General features: G+C 38.3%; 1 protein-coding gene across 1 annotated transcript in view; it reads left to right on the top strand.

Moving 5' to 3' along the window:
- Nucleotides 1-10,680, top strand: part of LAPTM4B (lysosomal protein transmembrane 4 beta) — a 60,180-nt gene extending 49,500 nt beyond the window's left edge. The window contains exon 7 of the mRNA XM_083878898.1: nucleotides 8,659-10,680. Within this exon, the coding sequence (XP_083735024.1) occupies nucleotides 8,659-8,733 (75 nt within the window). The 3' untranslated portion in view covers nucleotides 8,734-10,680. The remainder of the gene's footprint in view (nucleotides 1-8,658) is intronic.
- Nucleotides 10,681-12,905: the final 2,225 nt, after the last annotated feature.

Genomic DNA, 12,905 nt, shown 5'->3' with positions numbered 1-12,905 from the left:
TTCTTTCATTGTTCTGTCTTGCACTTTTGTTTCTTTATCATTCACCATTTATTACTGTGATCTGGATGGACATTCTAACTTATCCAGGAGAGCTGTTTCTACATGCAAGTGCTTAACTGTAGCATTATGAAACCTAATCCCTACTTCTGTCTCTAGTGCTTGCCTTGTATGCAACATTTGACTGCAGCTCACAAATGAATAATTATTACTCCTCTTTCTTCACTACTGGAAAAAAGCTCAGTCTTCTCCTGAAGGCTGTCAGCCTTTTCATACAGTCAGTGTAAAATGTGAATTCATGTTAAGAGATTAAATAGAAAACCGAATTCTCAATAGATTTAGTTTTAATACTTCTCGTTTCTCCCACTGCTGAGTACTGTGTGCAGTTTTGGGCAGGACAATATAAGAAAGATATAAAGCTATTAGAGGGTGTCCAAAAGAGGGCCACAAGTATGGAGAAGGATCTGGAGGGGAAGGCCATGTGAGGAGTGGCTGAGCCTTGGTCTGTTTAACCTGGAGGAGAGAAGACTGAGGGGAGACCTCACAGTGGTTTACAGCTTGCTCACAAAGGGACGTGTAGAGGCAGACATTGATCTCTTCTCTCTGGTGACCCGTGGGAATGGCCTGAAGTTGTGTCAGGGGAAATTTAGATTGGATATCAGGAAAAGTTCTTCACCCAAAGGGTGGTTGGGCACTGGAACAGCTCCCCAGGGAAGTGATCACAGCACCAAGCCTGACAGAGTTCAAGAAGCATTTGGACAATGCTCTAAAGCACATGGTGTGACTCCTTGGGATGGTCCTGTGCTGGGCAAGGAGTTGGACTTCAGTGATCCTTGTGGCTCTCTTCCAGGTCAGGATATTCTATGATTCTGTGAAATCTTGGAAACTCATTATAGAAAAAACATATTTCTTCAGACACTCGTGATAAACGCTACTTTTTTTCTCCCTACACAGAGAAATGTTAAAAACTTTTGAAGGTCAGCCTCAATAAAATCAGTATATTTAATAGCTTCCAGTAAGTTTTATACAGAAATAAAACAACTGCTACATTATTAGGCTTATTTCCTTTCAGAGAGAAAACAAAATTGATTAAATAGTCAGTGATGTTTACATATAGTCCCGAGCTCATTGTTACATCAAGTACTAAAGGAAATAGCTGCCACTTTGTGGCTCGGGTCTCCAAACCAGTGCTTGAATTGAGAAGATCTGGATTTCAGAAATTCTTAAGAAAAAAAAATACCTTAATTTTACATTTTTGTTTGTAATCTCAGACTGCTCAGAAAAAACCCCCACATTGTCAAATTTGACAGGAAACATTGTAAAAAAGGTAATTATTCTAAGAATTTCCTGCCTACAGAGTAAATCAATCAGCTGGCTATAGTAGTATATGCACACAGACATCTTCTGTTTTCCCCAGGTGATCTTCATAACATCTGTGCAGTCAAGAACCCAACAGTACATTTGGGACTGTCTTGAACAGGACAGGTGGTTTGGATGGCAGCCTTCCCTCTAGAGCTGTTTGTAGGCTGGCTGCTGCTTCACTGCAGCTGAACATGCTTTGGGTTGCAGTTAATGGCTCCTCAAAGCACCACAGCTGTGGGAGGAAATTCCACTTCTCTTGGCTGGGTGAATGACAGGACAGCAAGGAAGTAAACATGAAATTAGTAAATGTGATTGCATACCATTAAACCCTCTCCAAACCACACAATGGTGTCATATTGGTGCAAGTCAGTTGTTGGTCACGGCTGGAATCACTGGGGTGAAATGAACCCAGAGCAGAGGACTGGTGCAATTAGGCATGTACTGCTTAAAACCTCTTCTTTCAGTTCAGTTGTCTATGAGCCTGATGCATCAGCCTTTTGCTATATCGAGGAGAAAACGTACCCTACATTAGGAAAGGTGTGAGGTGACTGTATTTCAGCACTGGCTCTGGCATATTCTTTGCATTTGTCTAACACTATTCACCTTGTGGTTACTCTCTCTCCTTTTTTTAATAAACAGAGAATACAGCCTGAGCGCACTGACACTTTGTATTTGACCTGTGTGGAACAAAGGGCTCCTTTTGCCCTCTCCTCTTTTTCCTCCCAACATATTCACATTGGCCTTTCCTAAGGATTTGGGTGTCTTAAAATGTAAAGGTCACTTCTGCAGAAGAATTCTGTGCAGTACATACAGAGCTGTGGTGAAGAGTTTGGGATAAACATTTCCAGGCATAGGCTGAAATTTCTGCAAATACATATTTAGTTTGTAAATATTTCCACAATTTAGCACCTGTCTCATACAGTCATGTGCAAGTGTTATCCAAGGGAGTTTTTACTCTGTTGGGATGTTTCCAACATCTTTTAAGAAGTTTCAAATAGTAATAATTCAAATTTGTTTTACAAATGTGAGTAAAGTCTTTTCCTTCTCTGGCAAAGTCAAACAATTTATCAGAGCTCCAAATGATAGCAACAGGACCAGGATTAAATTGCAGTAGTAATGACCCTAATTCTATACAACTATTTATTGTCACTTATGTGATGTAACCTGAAGTCCTTCAGCATAAAGCAAAGGTGGTTTTACTGAAAAGCTAAAGTTTGAGAAAGCATCATGAATACTCACTATAGCCATCAGTGCTTATCAAAGACATTTTTAATCTAAAGCTTTTTTTTGCATTTAAGTTCTAGAAGGTGTTGGATAAAAGTATATTAGAGCTATGTTTGTTTCTAACAAGGCATCAACAAGATTTTTCGTCGTGGGAACTCCCAAAAGTTTCATACAACAGCCAAACAGAGTGCTGGTCAAACTCAAAGCTGTGGTGTGGCTACTGCACCATTCCATCCAGTGGAGAATACAAATGGCTGTTGGAAAAAGCAATACAGAGCTCTCTGGAGATAAAGATTTCTATTTAGTTCAGTGAGGTTTGGGTGAGAATGCAGAAATAATCAATTTATCAAATATTTTATTTTACTCATAGGGAACCAAGCCATTTTCTCCTTTAGAAAGAGGAGATCTAAGAGCTTGAGTTCAAACAGGAATAACTGCAGCAATATGAGAAAATTTGTACATGTGCTGAAGAAAGAAAAATTTCTCCTGGAAGTTCAAGTAAATGTGGAATCAGCTGCAAGGATATGGAGTGATTATTGAAATAATGCAATATGTCCCCCAAAGCGGGCAAAGAAACAAACAAAATGCTGTTGGGACAAGATTAGCTACAGACTATTTGAATATATACAAGTGTATTTCTTCTCAAATATATTTCTAAGCAATGCCTTAAAAAAACTTCTCTCCAAAACCAGATTTACCAGGATGTAAAAAAATATGAAATGACACATGCTTATATTAACTGAATATATTATAGCCATTGGCAAACTTGTTTGGTAATTATTTCTTTCAGAGAAGGTCATCTTGTATCATGTGCTATTATAACAGAGATGTTTATGTAATACAATTAACCAAACCACGCAGATGACACCAGCTAAGTCAGGAGCAGGATTTCTTATGGGTCAGTTATGGATTACTTCTGCATATTATACAAGACTGCTTATCACAAAATGCTTAAATGCTATTGGGAACAAAGCCCAGCACTCCCTGTCCTACTTGGGCATAGAGAGCTTCATAGCCCCAGTTTCTCCTATTTCCTCCCTCCCTCCCTCCCTCCCTCCCTCCCTCCCTCCCTCGCTTTTCTTTGTGATATTTTTATACTTTTATAGAAAAGAGCCAAAATGGCCACATGCCTCTATCTGCTGCAATTAAATAGTTTTAAAATAAGTGTCTGTTATATCTACACTGGACATTTAGTAATATTTCACTCTAATTCAACCCCAAGGGATTTATTAGAGGATTCTCAGTTACCCCACCTCAGTGGCAGGTCATAACAAAGCCTCCAGGAGTCATTTTGGAGAAGTCACCAGCTAAATCCTGAGGCATATGGATTTCTGTAGGAATATTCAAAGTATGTGGGGTATAAACTGGGGAGGCTACTAAAAAGGTTCAGAAGTTTCACAAGAAAATATTTACATTGGAAGGCTATAGCACATTTGCTAAGTGTTTTTAAAGTTTGGGGTCGCCTTATTACTGACAATGGTTTTTTGTTTGCACAGTTCCATCAGTGACAACTTTACAGGCTTATTCCCCACACATTTTTTTATTTCAGTAGTTAAATATCCTAATCTTTCATTTCCTAACATAGAAAAAATAATCAGTGTAGAAGGGCAGAATTCAAAATTACTACCTTGGCCCAGCAGTGTTTGAGTTAAATGAAGAAAATATGCACAGAATATAAAAGAAGATTAAGGTGAATAAATGTGATGGACAAAAAATGGAAGAAAACACTCTGTTAAATACATGGCACCACCTGGGCCACCAAGTGTCTCATATCATTCATACAGTAAAAGCCCTTCAAATTAATTAAACTTTTACTTTCTGTCAGTGTGGTTTTGTTACTGTTACTTAATCATCTGTCAGTTCTAAGTCTAAATAATCATCCTTCAGCTTCCATGACAGTTTGAATAACTCTTCAGCCAATTCTAATTACAAATCCTGCAACTCTGCCTCTGTAAGAGATTATTTTTTACAAAAACAGATTTCCAGGCCCTTACTTTCCCTTAATATTTTTTCCATCTTTGCTCAATTAAATCTGTTTTGGCAAAAGGGAGAACTATGATAAAACCTGAATCGTTTGAGCTTTTAACTGCTTACTGTTAAAATGGCCAACATCTTACAAGAAAAGATAATTTCATTAAAATTTTAATCACTGAAATTAAACCAAAGTAGCTGAGATGAAAATCTGATGAGAGTAGTTTTCTGGAGTAGTTTCTTGTGTTAATTTTAAATTTCAGCATGGCTAAAGGAAGCAGATAAGTGCCTTGAACATAAACCAGCATAGATACTCCGGCAGTACATTATGCTCTCCAGGGATATAAAATGGAAGCCAGTCACTGAGCCAAAGGGTGAATTCAGAAACTGGAAAAATAAAAACTTACTGTTCAGTCTTATCTATGAATCTAATTAGAATAGATACAGTCTAAATTAATTTACAAAGTACAAAAAATATGTGCATATTTTATGTACATGGTACCTCAAGGCAGAATTTCCACTCAGACAACTGATGCATTTTGCTTCCCAGGCATTACATTTTTGCATTTCTTTGTTTCTTTGTTGTGAATTGAGAAAAATTATGTTAGTTCCCTGAATGCTGTAGGATTAATGTTTGCAGAATGTTTGAGATTGTCACTCACAAGTTACTTCAAAAATTATGAAGGACACTTATTTTTGGCACTCAGCGATCCCTATGTGAAGACATTCTGGCTTTTTTTCAGTAGATCAGCAAGCAAGTTTGGAAGATTGGGTAGTTGCAGAGTTCAGTCCTATAGGTTGCCCAAAATCTAAAGGACAGAAGCTCCTAACTTCTTCCACAAGCCCTATAACTGCATTACTTTTATTTAAGAAGCAAGTACCATTTTAACACCATCCTTTAAGATCCAGCCAGAGGTAACATTACTCACTGTTTGTACAGTAGTCTAGTGTAAAAGCATCACAGAGAGACTCTGAAATCAGAGTTCTAGGGGTCTCAAACCAAGAGGGTTCAAACCCACAGCTCCAATCTGCCATTTGAAAGCTCCTGATACAAGGTAGGTAGGTAGGTAGGAAGGTAGGAAGGAAGGAAGGAAGGAAGGAAGGAAGGAAGGAAGGAAGGTTGGTTAAGAGCAAATAATGGAGAGGAAAGACATAACCACCTGTGGATTCCAGTCACAAGATTTGACTGATTTAATTTTGGTGTTGGTGGTTGAATTAATGGTTACAGTTTTTTTCATTGAGGGTTAGGGCCTGCAAAACAAAAATTTCATCAGGTTATGTACCTTCAAGTTAGCAGAGGAGTGCCCAGATCCCTTCCAGGCAGGGAATTCTTTGTCTGAGGTAACACTATAGAGTACTCATAGTTTTCTGATGGAGAGTTCCCAAAAAGAGTTGGGGGGTGTTTGGAGTTCTTGGTGGTCCACAGTCCTCTCTAGGAAGGGATCCAATGACCATTGTTTGACCCTGCTTCTGCACTTGTGCTGTATGTTGTGTGGTCACCACAGAACAGAAAAAATTGCTCCAGAAAGGGACTGCCCTACCTTACCAGCAGTGTTCTCTTCCAACTTGCCCACTTGAATGATCATTATTGTTTGAGGCATAGCAATGCATTATCTCCTTGCTGTCCAGAGTTCTACAGGCATTCCTATTTCCTCTCACTTCTTATTGAACTGTTGGAAAATAAGAAAGTGTCTTCTGGTGGCCCTTAGGGCTGTTGACCCATACATGAGGTTTGGGTCTGCAGAATGAAGAAGAGTGCTTCCAAGATGTTAAAGCCTCACCAGGAGGCGTTTCTCCTACCAGAGAGATTTTATTTCATGCAACAGTGAAGGGAATGGAGAAGTTCACTCATATCATTAATTCTCCAGGCCAGGAGACCTACTGGAAATGACAGCAACCTCAATGCTGAAGTAATAATCTGGATGTAGACACAATAGTCTTAAGACACATAGATTTAAAAAAGGATCAGAGCACAGGAAGAAGTGTTGTCCATTATTTATCAGCTCATCTTTATCAGCTGGAAGACAGCTCTTTGGAGTGTGTCTGCTGTCACTTCCTGTCACACCTGATGAAACAGACTCTGACCCTGAAAGAAATGGATCACAGGTTGGGGCTTAGCATTATGAAAGTGCAGTAAGACAGCTAAATTTTCACAAAGAGAACTTGATTCATTTTTAGATTCATCTGTAGATTAGATTTAATTCCTAAGTTTATTGTGTCATAATAAATTAATGAACATGTTTCAATATATTTGAGAAACTAATGCTTTTTTTAGTAACATGAGGATTTAACTAGAAATCCTGTTATTAAACGATAGTGATCAGTGCCAGGGAGAGGATTTAATCTGTATTGCTTTTCACAGTTAACATGCTTCAGCATTGTGATATACTGAGGTTACATTGCAAAATATATTTATGTTTTTTATCATAATATTTATTTGAAATTCTAAATGTTGTCCTAATTTCACTAGATAAGTAGTTGTAAGATGCTTGCAGCCTTTAAGGGTGACATAATTTATTAAATGCTTTTCAAATATGATAGTTTTTAGATTGTGGAGTGCATAAAATACTGCATTTATAAGCTCAAACATATGGTATTAAGGAAGAGCAATAGCTCTGACAATTTCCTTTTCTAAGTAATGAAACTTTTCTGAATAAGGGCTGAAGATGCCAAGGTAGCCATTCTGCAATCTTAACTATGTGCAGAGATGTACTTAAACACATGGTCATCAGTGCATGTTTGTAAACTCACATGAGTATAATGTGAATCACACTTGGAACTATCCCACAAAGTCTGTTCCAAAGTCTGTTTAAATCTATAGAACAATTCCTACTGATTTTGTATGTTGTGGTTGAGGTCCAAAAGGGATGATTATGGATATTTCTTTGCAGAAGGCAGGTTATCAACTTCTGTAAGAACTGGTGAAATCCTGTCATGGCAAAACTCCCACTGGCTTTGTTGAGATGAGGATATTTCCTGTGTACATTTAGGCAATCAGCTTTACATGCTCTTTCATGACCAAGAAGCAGTGCTGATAAATCTGGAAGTTCCATTATGAATAATTTATCATCATCTGCATAAAGCATCTCAGACAGTGCACTTCAGTGATATTCTTACATGTTACTGAGATATTTTAGGAAATGTACACTCATTCTTCATTCAGACATCTATTTTATCCTCAGTCCCTGCTGGACTCACAGACCAACTCCTCCTTTGCCTTTTCACATGCAAGCCAACTAATGTCAGTGCAGGTGCCATTAAAAATTGCATGATGGCTGGCATGCTTGCCTAAATAGGTAGGAATCTTGGTTCAGATATCTCCTCTGCCCTGTGTGGTCTGAACTTGCATCTCCTGTGTCCTAGAAAGCTGCCTGGACTCCAGTGAATGGGGATGATATATGACTAAACCTGTCCTAATATCCTAATTGCTATCAGATGTTGAAGTAGTCACTGAAATGCTTCTGGGAGTATAGATCTTCCTTCTCATGGCTGAGTACTCCAGAAGTATAAAACTGGAGATTTATTTAGACATTGGGTAATTTGTTCTCCATTTACTTTATTTTTCCCCACTCCAAAATAACTATTAGCTGTTCCAGGGAGGGCTCAGAAGGAGAGGTTTTCAGGACTTTTCCCTTCTCACTCTGGCAGTTTGAGCACTCCTCCAGGAGACAAGGTTTAATGCTCTTGACAGAGGAGAGCTGCAGAAGCAGCAGCCACTGTCACTGCCAGATACTGAACAAATTCAGGTACCAGCAGACAGCAGATAAATCAAGCTGTCACTGGGGTTCCTAAGAAATTAGAAGAAATCATGTTTTCTTTCATAATGAAAACAATATACACATGGAAAAGGAAGAACTTCAAGCTTGTATTTTTTTCTTTTCCTAACTATTCTTCTCCTGCCTGATAATTTACTCTTTTTTTTTGGTTTGGGGGTTTGTTTTGGGTGGGTTTTTTTTGGTTGGTTTGTTTGGGAGCTTTTTTGTTGTTGGGGGGGGCTTGTTTGGTTGGTTGTGGACAAGGCCTTAGGGGTTTTCTTTTCTGTAAATTTTATCATCTGACTTCTTTTTTTAAAAAAAAAAAAACTTATTTTTTTCTTTCCTGCAGGTTCTGTTACCATCGTACGATGATCCTGTGAATGGAGCTGCTAAAGATCCACCACCACCTTACGTGTCAGCATAAGTGAGAGTGCTGTGTCCCTAGGGAGGATAGCTTTACTTTACAGACATTGAAGCAATAGTTTGATAATTTCACTTCCAGGATATAACCTCCATGGGTTACACTTTGCTGTTTTGCTGACATATTGAAACTTAAATTGTATTACTCATATTCTGTAGATAGTTTTAATAATTTGCTGCAATTACAGTAGTGTTTCAGAAAGTAGTGAACTAGTTTCAGAATAATTCCAGGTAGCACTAGGTTACAGTAGTCACTGAATAGCTTTTTCCACCATGTCTGACATACAGTGCTAGAGAACGTAGAACTTTGCATTCTCAGTCAGGTTCAGAGTGTAACCTAATATTTTTTATTTGTAAAACTTCCAAAGCATTACAAATAAGTTTCTCAGATGCCCACATTCAACTTCAGAATACAGACCAAGTCCAAAAAAGTGACATTCCAGTTCATTCCTCTTCTGCAAGTATTTTTGAAGTTACTATGCTGTGAATGGTGATGCTGATTGCAAGAAGAATTAGTTTTTTGCACTATTCTCATCAATCTGATAATGGGAAACATATTTAATTGGGAAGGATAAGTATGGGAAATGAGAACAGACAAAGCACTCTATGTGTAACAAGCCAGAACCTATGGTCTACACAGACTCACTTTGTCCCAGCCTGAAACCATTCTAATGCTCAAAAAAAAAGTTAGCAAATTCTGATAACTTTCTTTTCTTCCTACACACCTTCTTCCTCCCACTAACTTCACAAATAGTATTTTGAGGTCACAAAATCCTTGCTTTAAAGTCCCAAGACTAGGTGACAAAGCTGTGTCTTTCGCACTCAACATGCAAATGTTTTCCCATTGGAATGTGCCTGTAAATATCGCAATGTTCTGCTGAGTGTAAACTAAATTATGCAGATTCTAAGATATGTGTTCCTAAACTGTGGGGAACTTTAGCATGTAATTTCCTTGAGCATCAGCAGATATGTTTTCTCTGTTTCTCTTATACATCGGTGTTGGGGGGTTAGATTCCTTTTATGACTGAACTGGTTGTACTGAGAATCTTTCTCGTGGGGCTTATCCATCCAAAAATGCTTGTGTGAGGTATTTATTTCTTCTCTAGAGAAGTGCCTCCTGCACATGTAACTTTTTGTTTTGATGAAGTTTCTACTTTTAATTGAAAAGGAACATGAAAAGGGAATATAATATGTGTCTCTACCTCTCCTTGTTTCCCTCTGCATTGTCTCCTCTGCATTTGGGTGATTGAAAAGGCTGAAGCTAAACTGGTGCCAGCACCCCAGCTAAAGGGCAATGCAGAGCTGAGTCACAGTTCAGAGGGGCACCAGAGGACACCAAGGTGCCATCTCTCCTGTGGCTGGGCTGGCACATGAGTGCACACCCTTCCTGAGGAGGGCACCTGTTCTCACCCTTTGTGCATTGACTCCATTCTACCGACTGAAGAAATGTGGAACTTTTCCTGACTTTTTCTGGAAAAGAGCTTTCCAGGGGAACACAGGACCAACAAATTCTTTTCACAAAGATTGAAACTGTGAGCTGTTCTTGCAGAGGCCAGGCAAGGAAAGGACAGATTTCTTTCTGCCTGTCTCTTCCACACCCCTGGCAAAAGGCAGGTCCCCATTTGCTTGTTGGAATTTTAGTTCATGGCTTATCTACTCTGAGATCAAACTAAGAAATGCAGTTGAATGAACCAATCCTGAAATCCATCCACTGACTTTTGTCACAGTCCTATTTTTTTTCCTTCTGAATAATGTCATCAAATGTCATTACAGATATCTTTGGGAATTAATCTGAATTTAGGGGTTGTGCTGGCCAGCTGGGCTTCTGAGCTTCATTTTCTTTCATTCATGACAGATTTATGAAGGATGTTAAGCAGTTGTCTGTTTGAGAAAAACTGGTTGTAAATACATCACATCTGTGTATACAAACTTCTCTACAATAAAAGGGATTGTTTCCTCAAGACTATGGAAATGGTTTTTTATGGTCTTTCTAGCACAAACATACACAAATTCCTGTCCAATCAGTCTGTCATAGTAGAATTTTCTCTGTAGAGGACTAAAAGGTAGGTTTTTAGTGCACTCACCAGTCAATTCACCAGCTTTTTTCCCATCATACTGTATAAATGGAGGAAAGGACAGTAAATTCTATAATTTATTGTGTAATGAGACCAAAAGATAATTCAAGGTTTTAGTTCATCGTCCAAAACTTCTGGCATTTTTTTCAGGTCTGATGAAATGTGTAATACAGAACAGGGCTAGACTGAGCTACACTGAAAGCTGGGGCTGCTTTTTCTCCACACCATAATAGGGATAATGTGCTAATTCACATGAATTTTTTAAAGACTTTAACTTGTCTCGCTAAAGAATCAAGACTTCTTCACACACCCCATGCGTGCATAAATGTGAGTACAGTTTGTCCTGCCAGAACTCCTCTTGGATTTGGTCCAGTTTGAATTAAAGAGGGCAGGAAGGTTATGGTATCATGCTTGCACACAGACTAAATAGCTGGGTAGGAGGTAACAGATAGTTCTGGTGACATATCAGAGGATCCCGATGAGAGGTGAGTTCCACTGCTCCCAAACAAAAATGAGATTCTGTGGGTTACATGAAGAGATATAAACTCCAGCTGAAGGGTTGTTATCCTGAGATGTTGAATTCATTCTCTGTTCCCGTGTATAATTCTGGGGAATTTACACCACAGCTTTTCTGTAATTCATTTTTTAATAGTCATCTGCAACACATAAAGCCCATTAAAAAGCTGGCTTCTTAAATTTTTGTGTTTTGGGAACTGCTTACTCCTAACAGTTCTTTCCAATATTCCTTGCATTTTTTTCCTTTCTCACAGATATTAGGAGCATCTGCTTACTCAAGTGCTCTCCTGATGTTTTATCTGAAACTGTAATATAGCAGCTTTTTATTAATAAGTTTTAGTACCTTACTCGTGGAAGGAACCTGCTTTGAGTAAATGTTGACATGAAACATCATAAATATAAGGCCAAAACCAGCAAACAGGAATCTATACTTCGATAGTATCAGAAATATATATTTTTTGCTGAAATCTCTTCCGGCTTTTTTTTTATTTTTATTTTTTTTTAATGTGTATTACAAGGTATTGTAGGCTTCACAAATCCTAAACACGCTAAGCCACAGATCCAACTTTCCTCATATGCACCTGATGATTTTATTCCTGTTTGAATGATGCAGCAATGTAGCTTTCCTTCATTCTACACTGATCCGTGCATCATATTGGAGAAAGCAATAAGGAATTTGTAATGGTGACCCAACAGTGTGGTTCTTGTGCTTTTAAGTACATGAAATTTTCTAAAACTATCACTAATCATCATTTTAGTAATCATCATTACTAATCATCATTTTAGATGTTATCCTGCCTGTACTTCTTTGGGAAAACCTCTGGTTGGTAAAAACAATCCAGTCTTGGTATGTTGGCAAAAGCCACATCGAATCAATATACAGCCCGATAAAATCTTGGCAAGGAAGCAGAGCAAATGATAACCAGTCAACAAGTTCCAAACAAATTCCAAATTCTTTCAATTTAGGGCATTCCTCACTATTGCCCTGTTGGCTAGACACACCATGGATAGTTTTAAAAATTGTTGCTAATAACAAGTCTATGCACACTGGTGCTTGGAATGTGCAAAATGGAAAACTTGGCTACTGCTAAGGGCAGAAGGGAAAGAAGAGCAGGAACAGAACATGGGAGGGCAACATTTGTGTACATCTTTTAAACAGCACAGAAACAAGTTTCACTGCTGCAATATTGGTTGACTTATGTGCCCTTTTTCCTCTGCTGTGGTCAGGAGGAAATATAATTGCTCATGTAACCTCTTACATTATCTGTTAGATAAGCTCCGTTCCAGAATTCTGTCATAGAAGTGGAAGATACTTTTGTTTTACTTGTTTTAATGAAAAGACATCTATAGATTAATTTTTCTAAACCAAAGGGAGTATTGGTAAATGCCTGCCAAAGTGTCTAGTCAGACAGAGGACTCCAAACTGCTCCTCTGGAGCTAAGTTTTATCCTTAGATGCTGCTTCTCTGGAGCCAGGTTGTATCTTTCCCATTTACCCGTCTCTATTAGCTGTAGAAACTGCAGCCAAATACCACAAAAAAGCATTTCTTGCAAATTCACTATGGAGATGTTTCAACACTATCTCA

The sequence above is a fragment of the Zosterops lateralis genome (genome assembly GCF_965231275.1).
Source record: "Zosterops lateralis genome assembly, chromosome: 1".
NCBI lineage: Eukaryota > Metazoa > Chordata > Aves > Passeriformes > Zosteropidae > Zosterops > Zosterops lateralis.
This window is presented reverse-complemented; position numbering and strand designations above follow the sequence as displayed.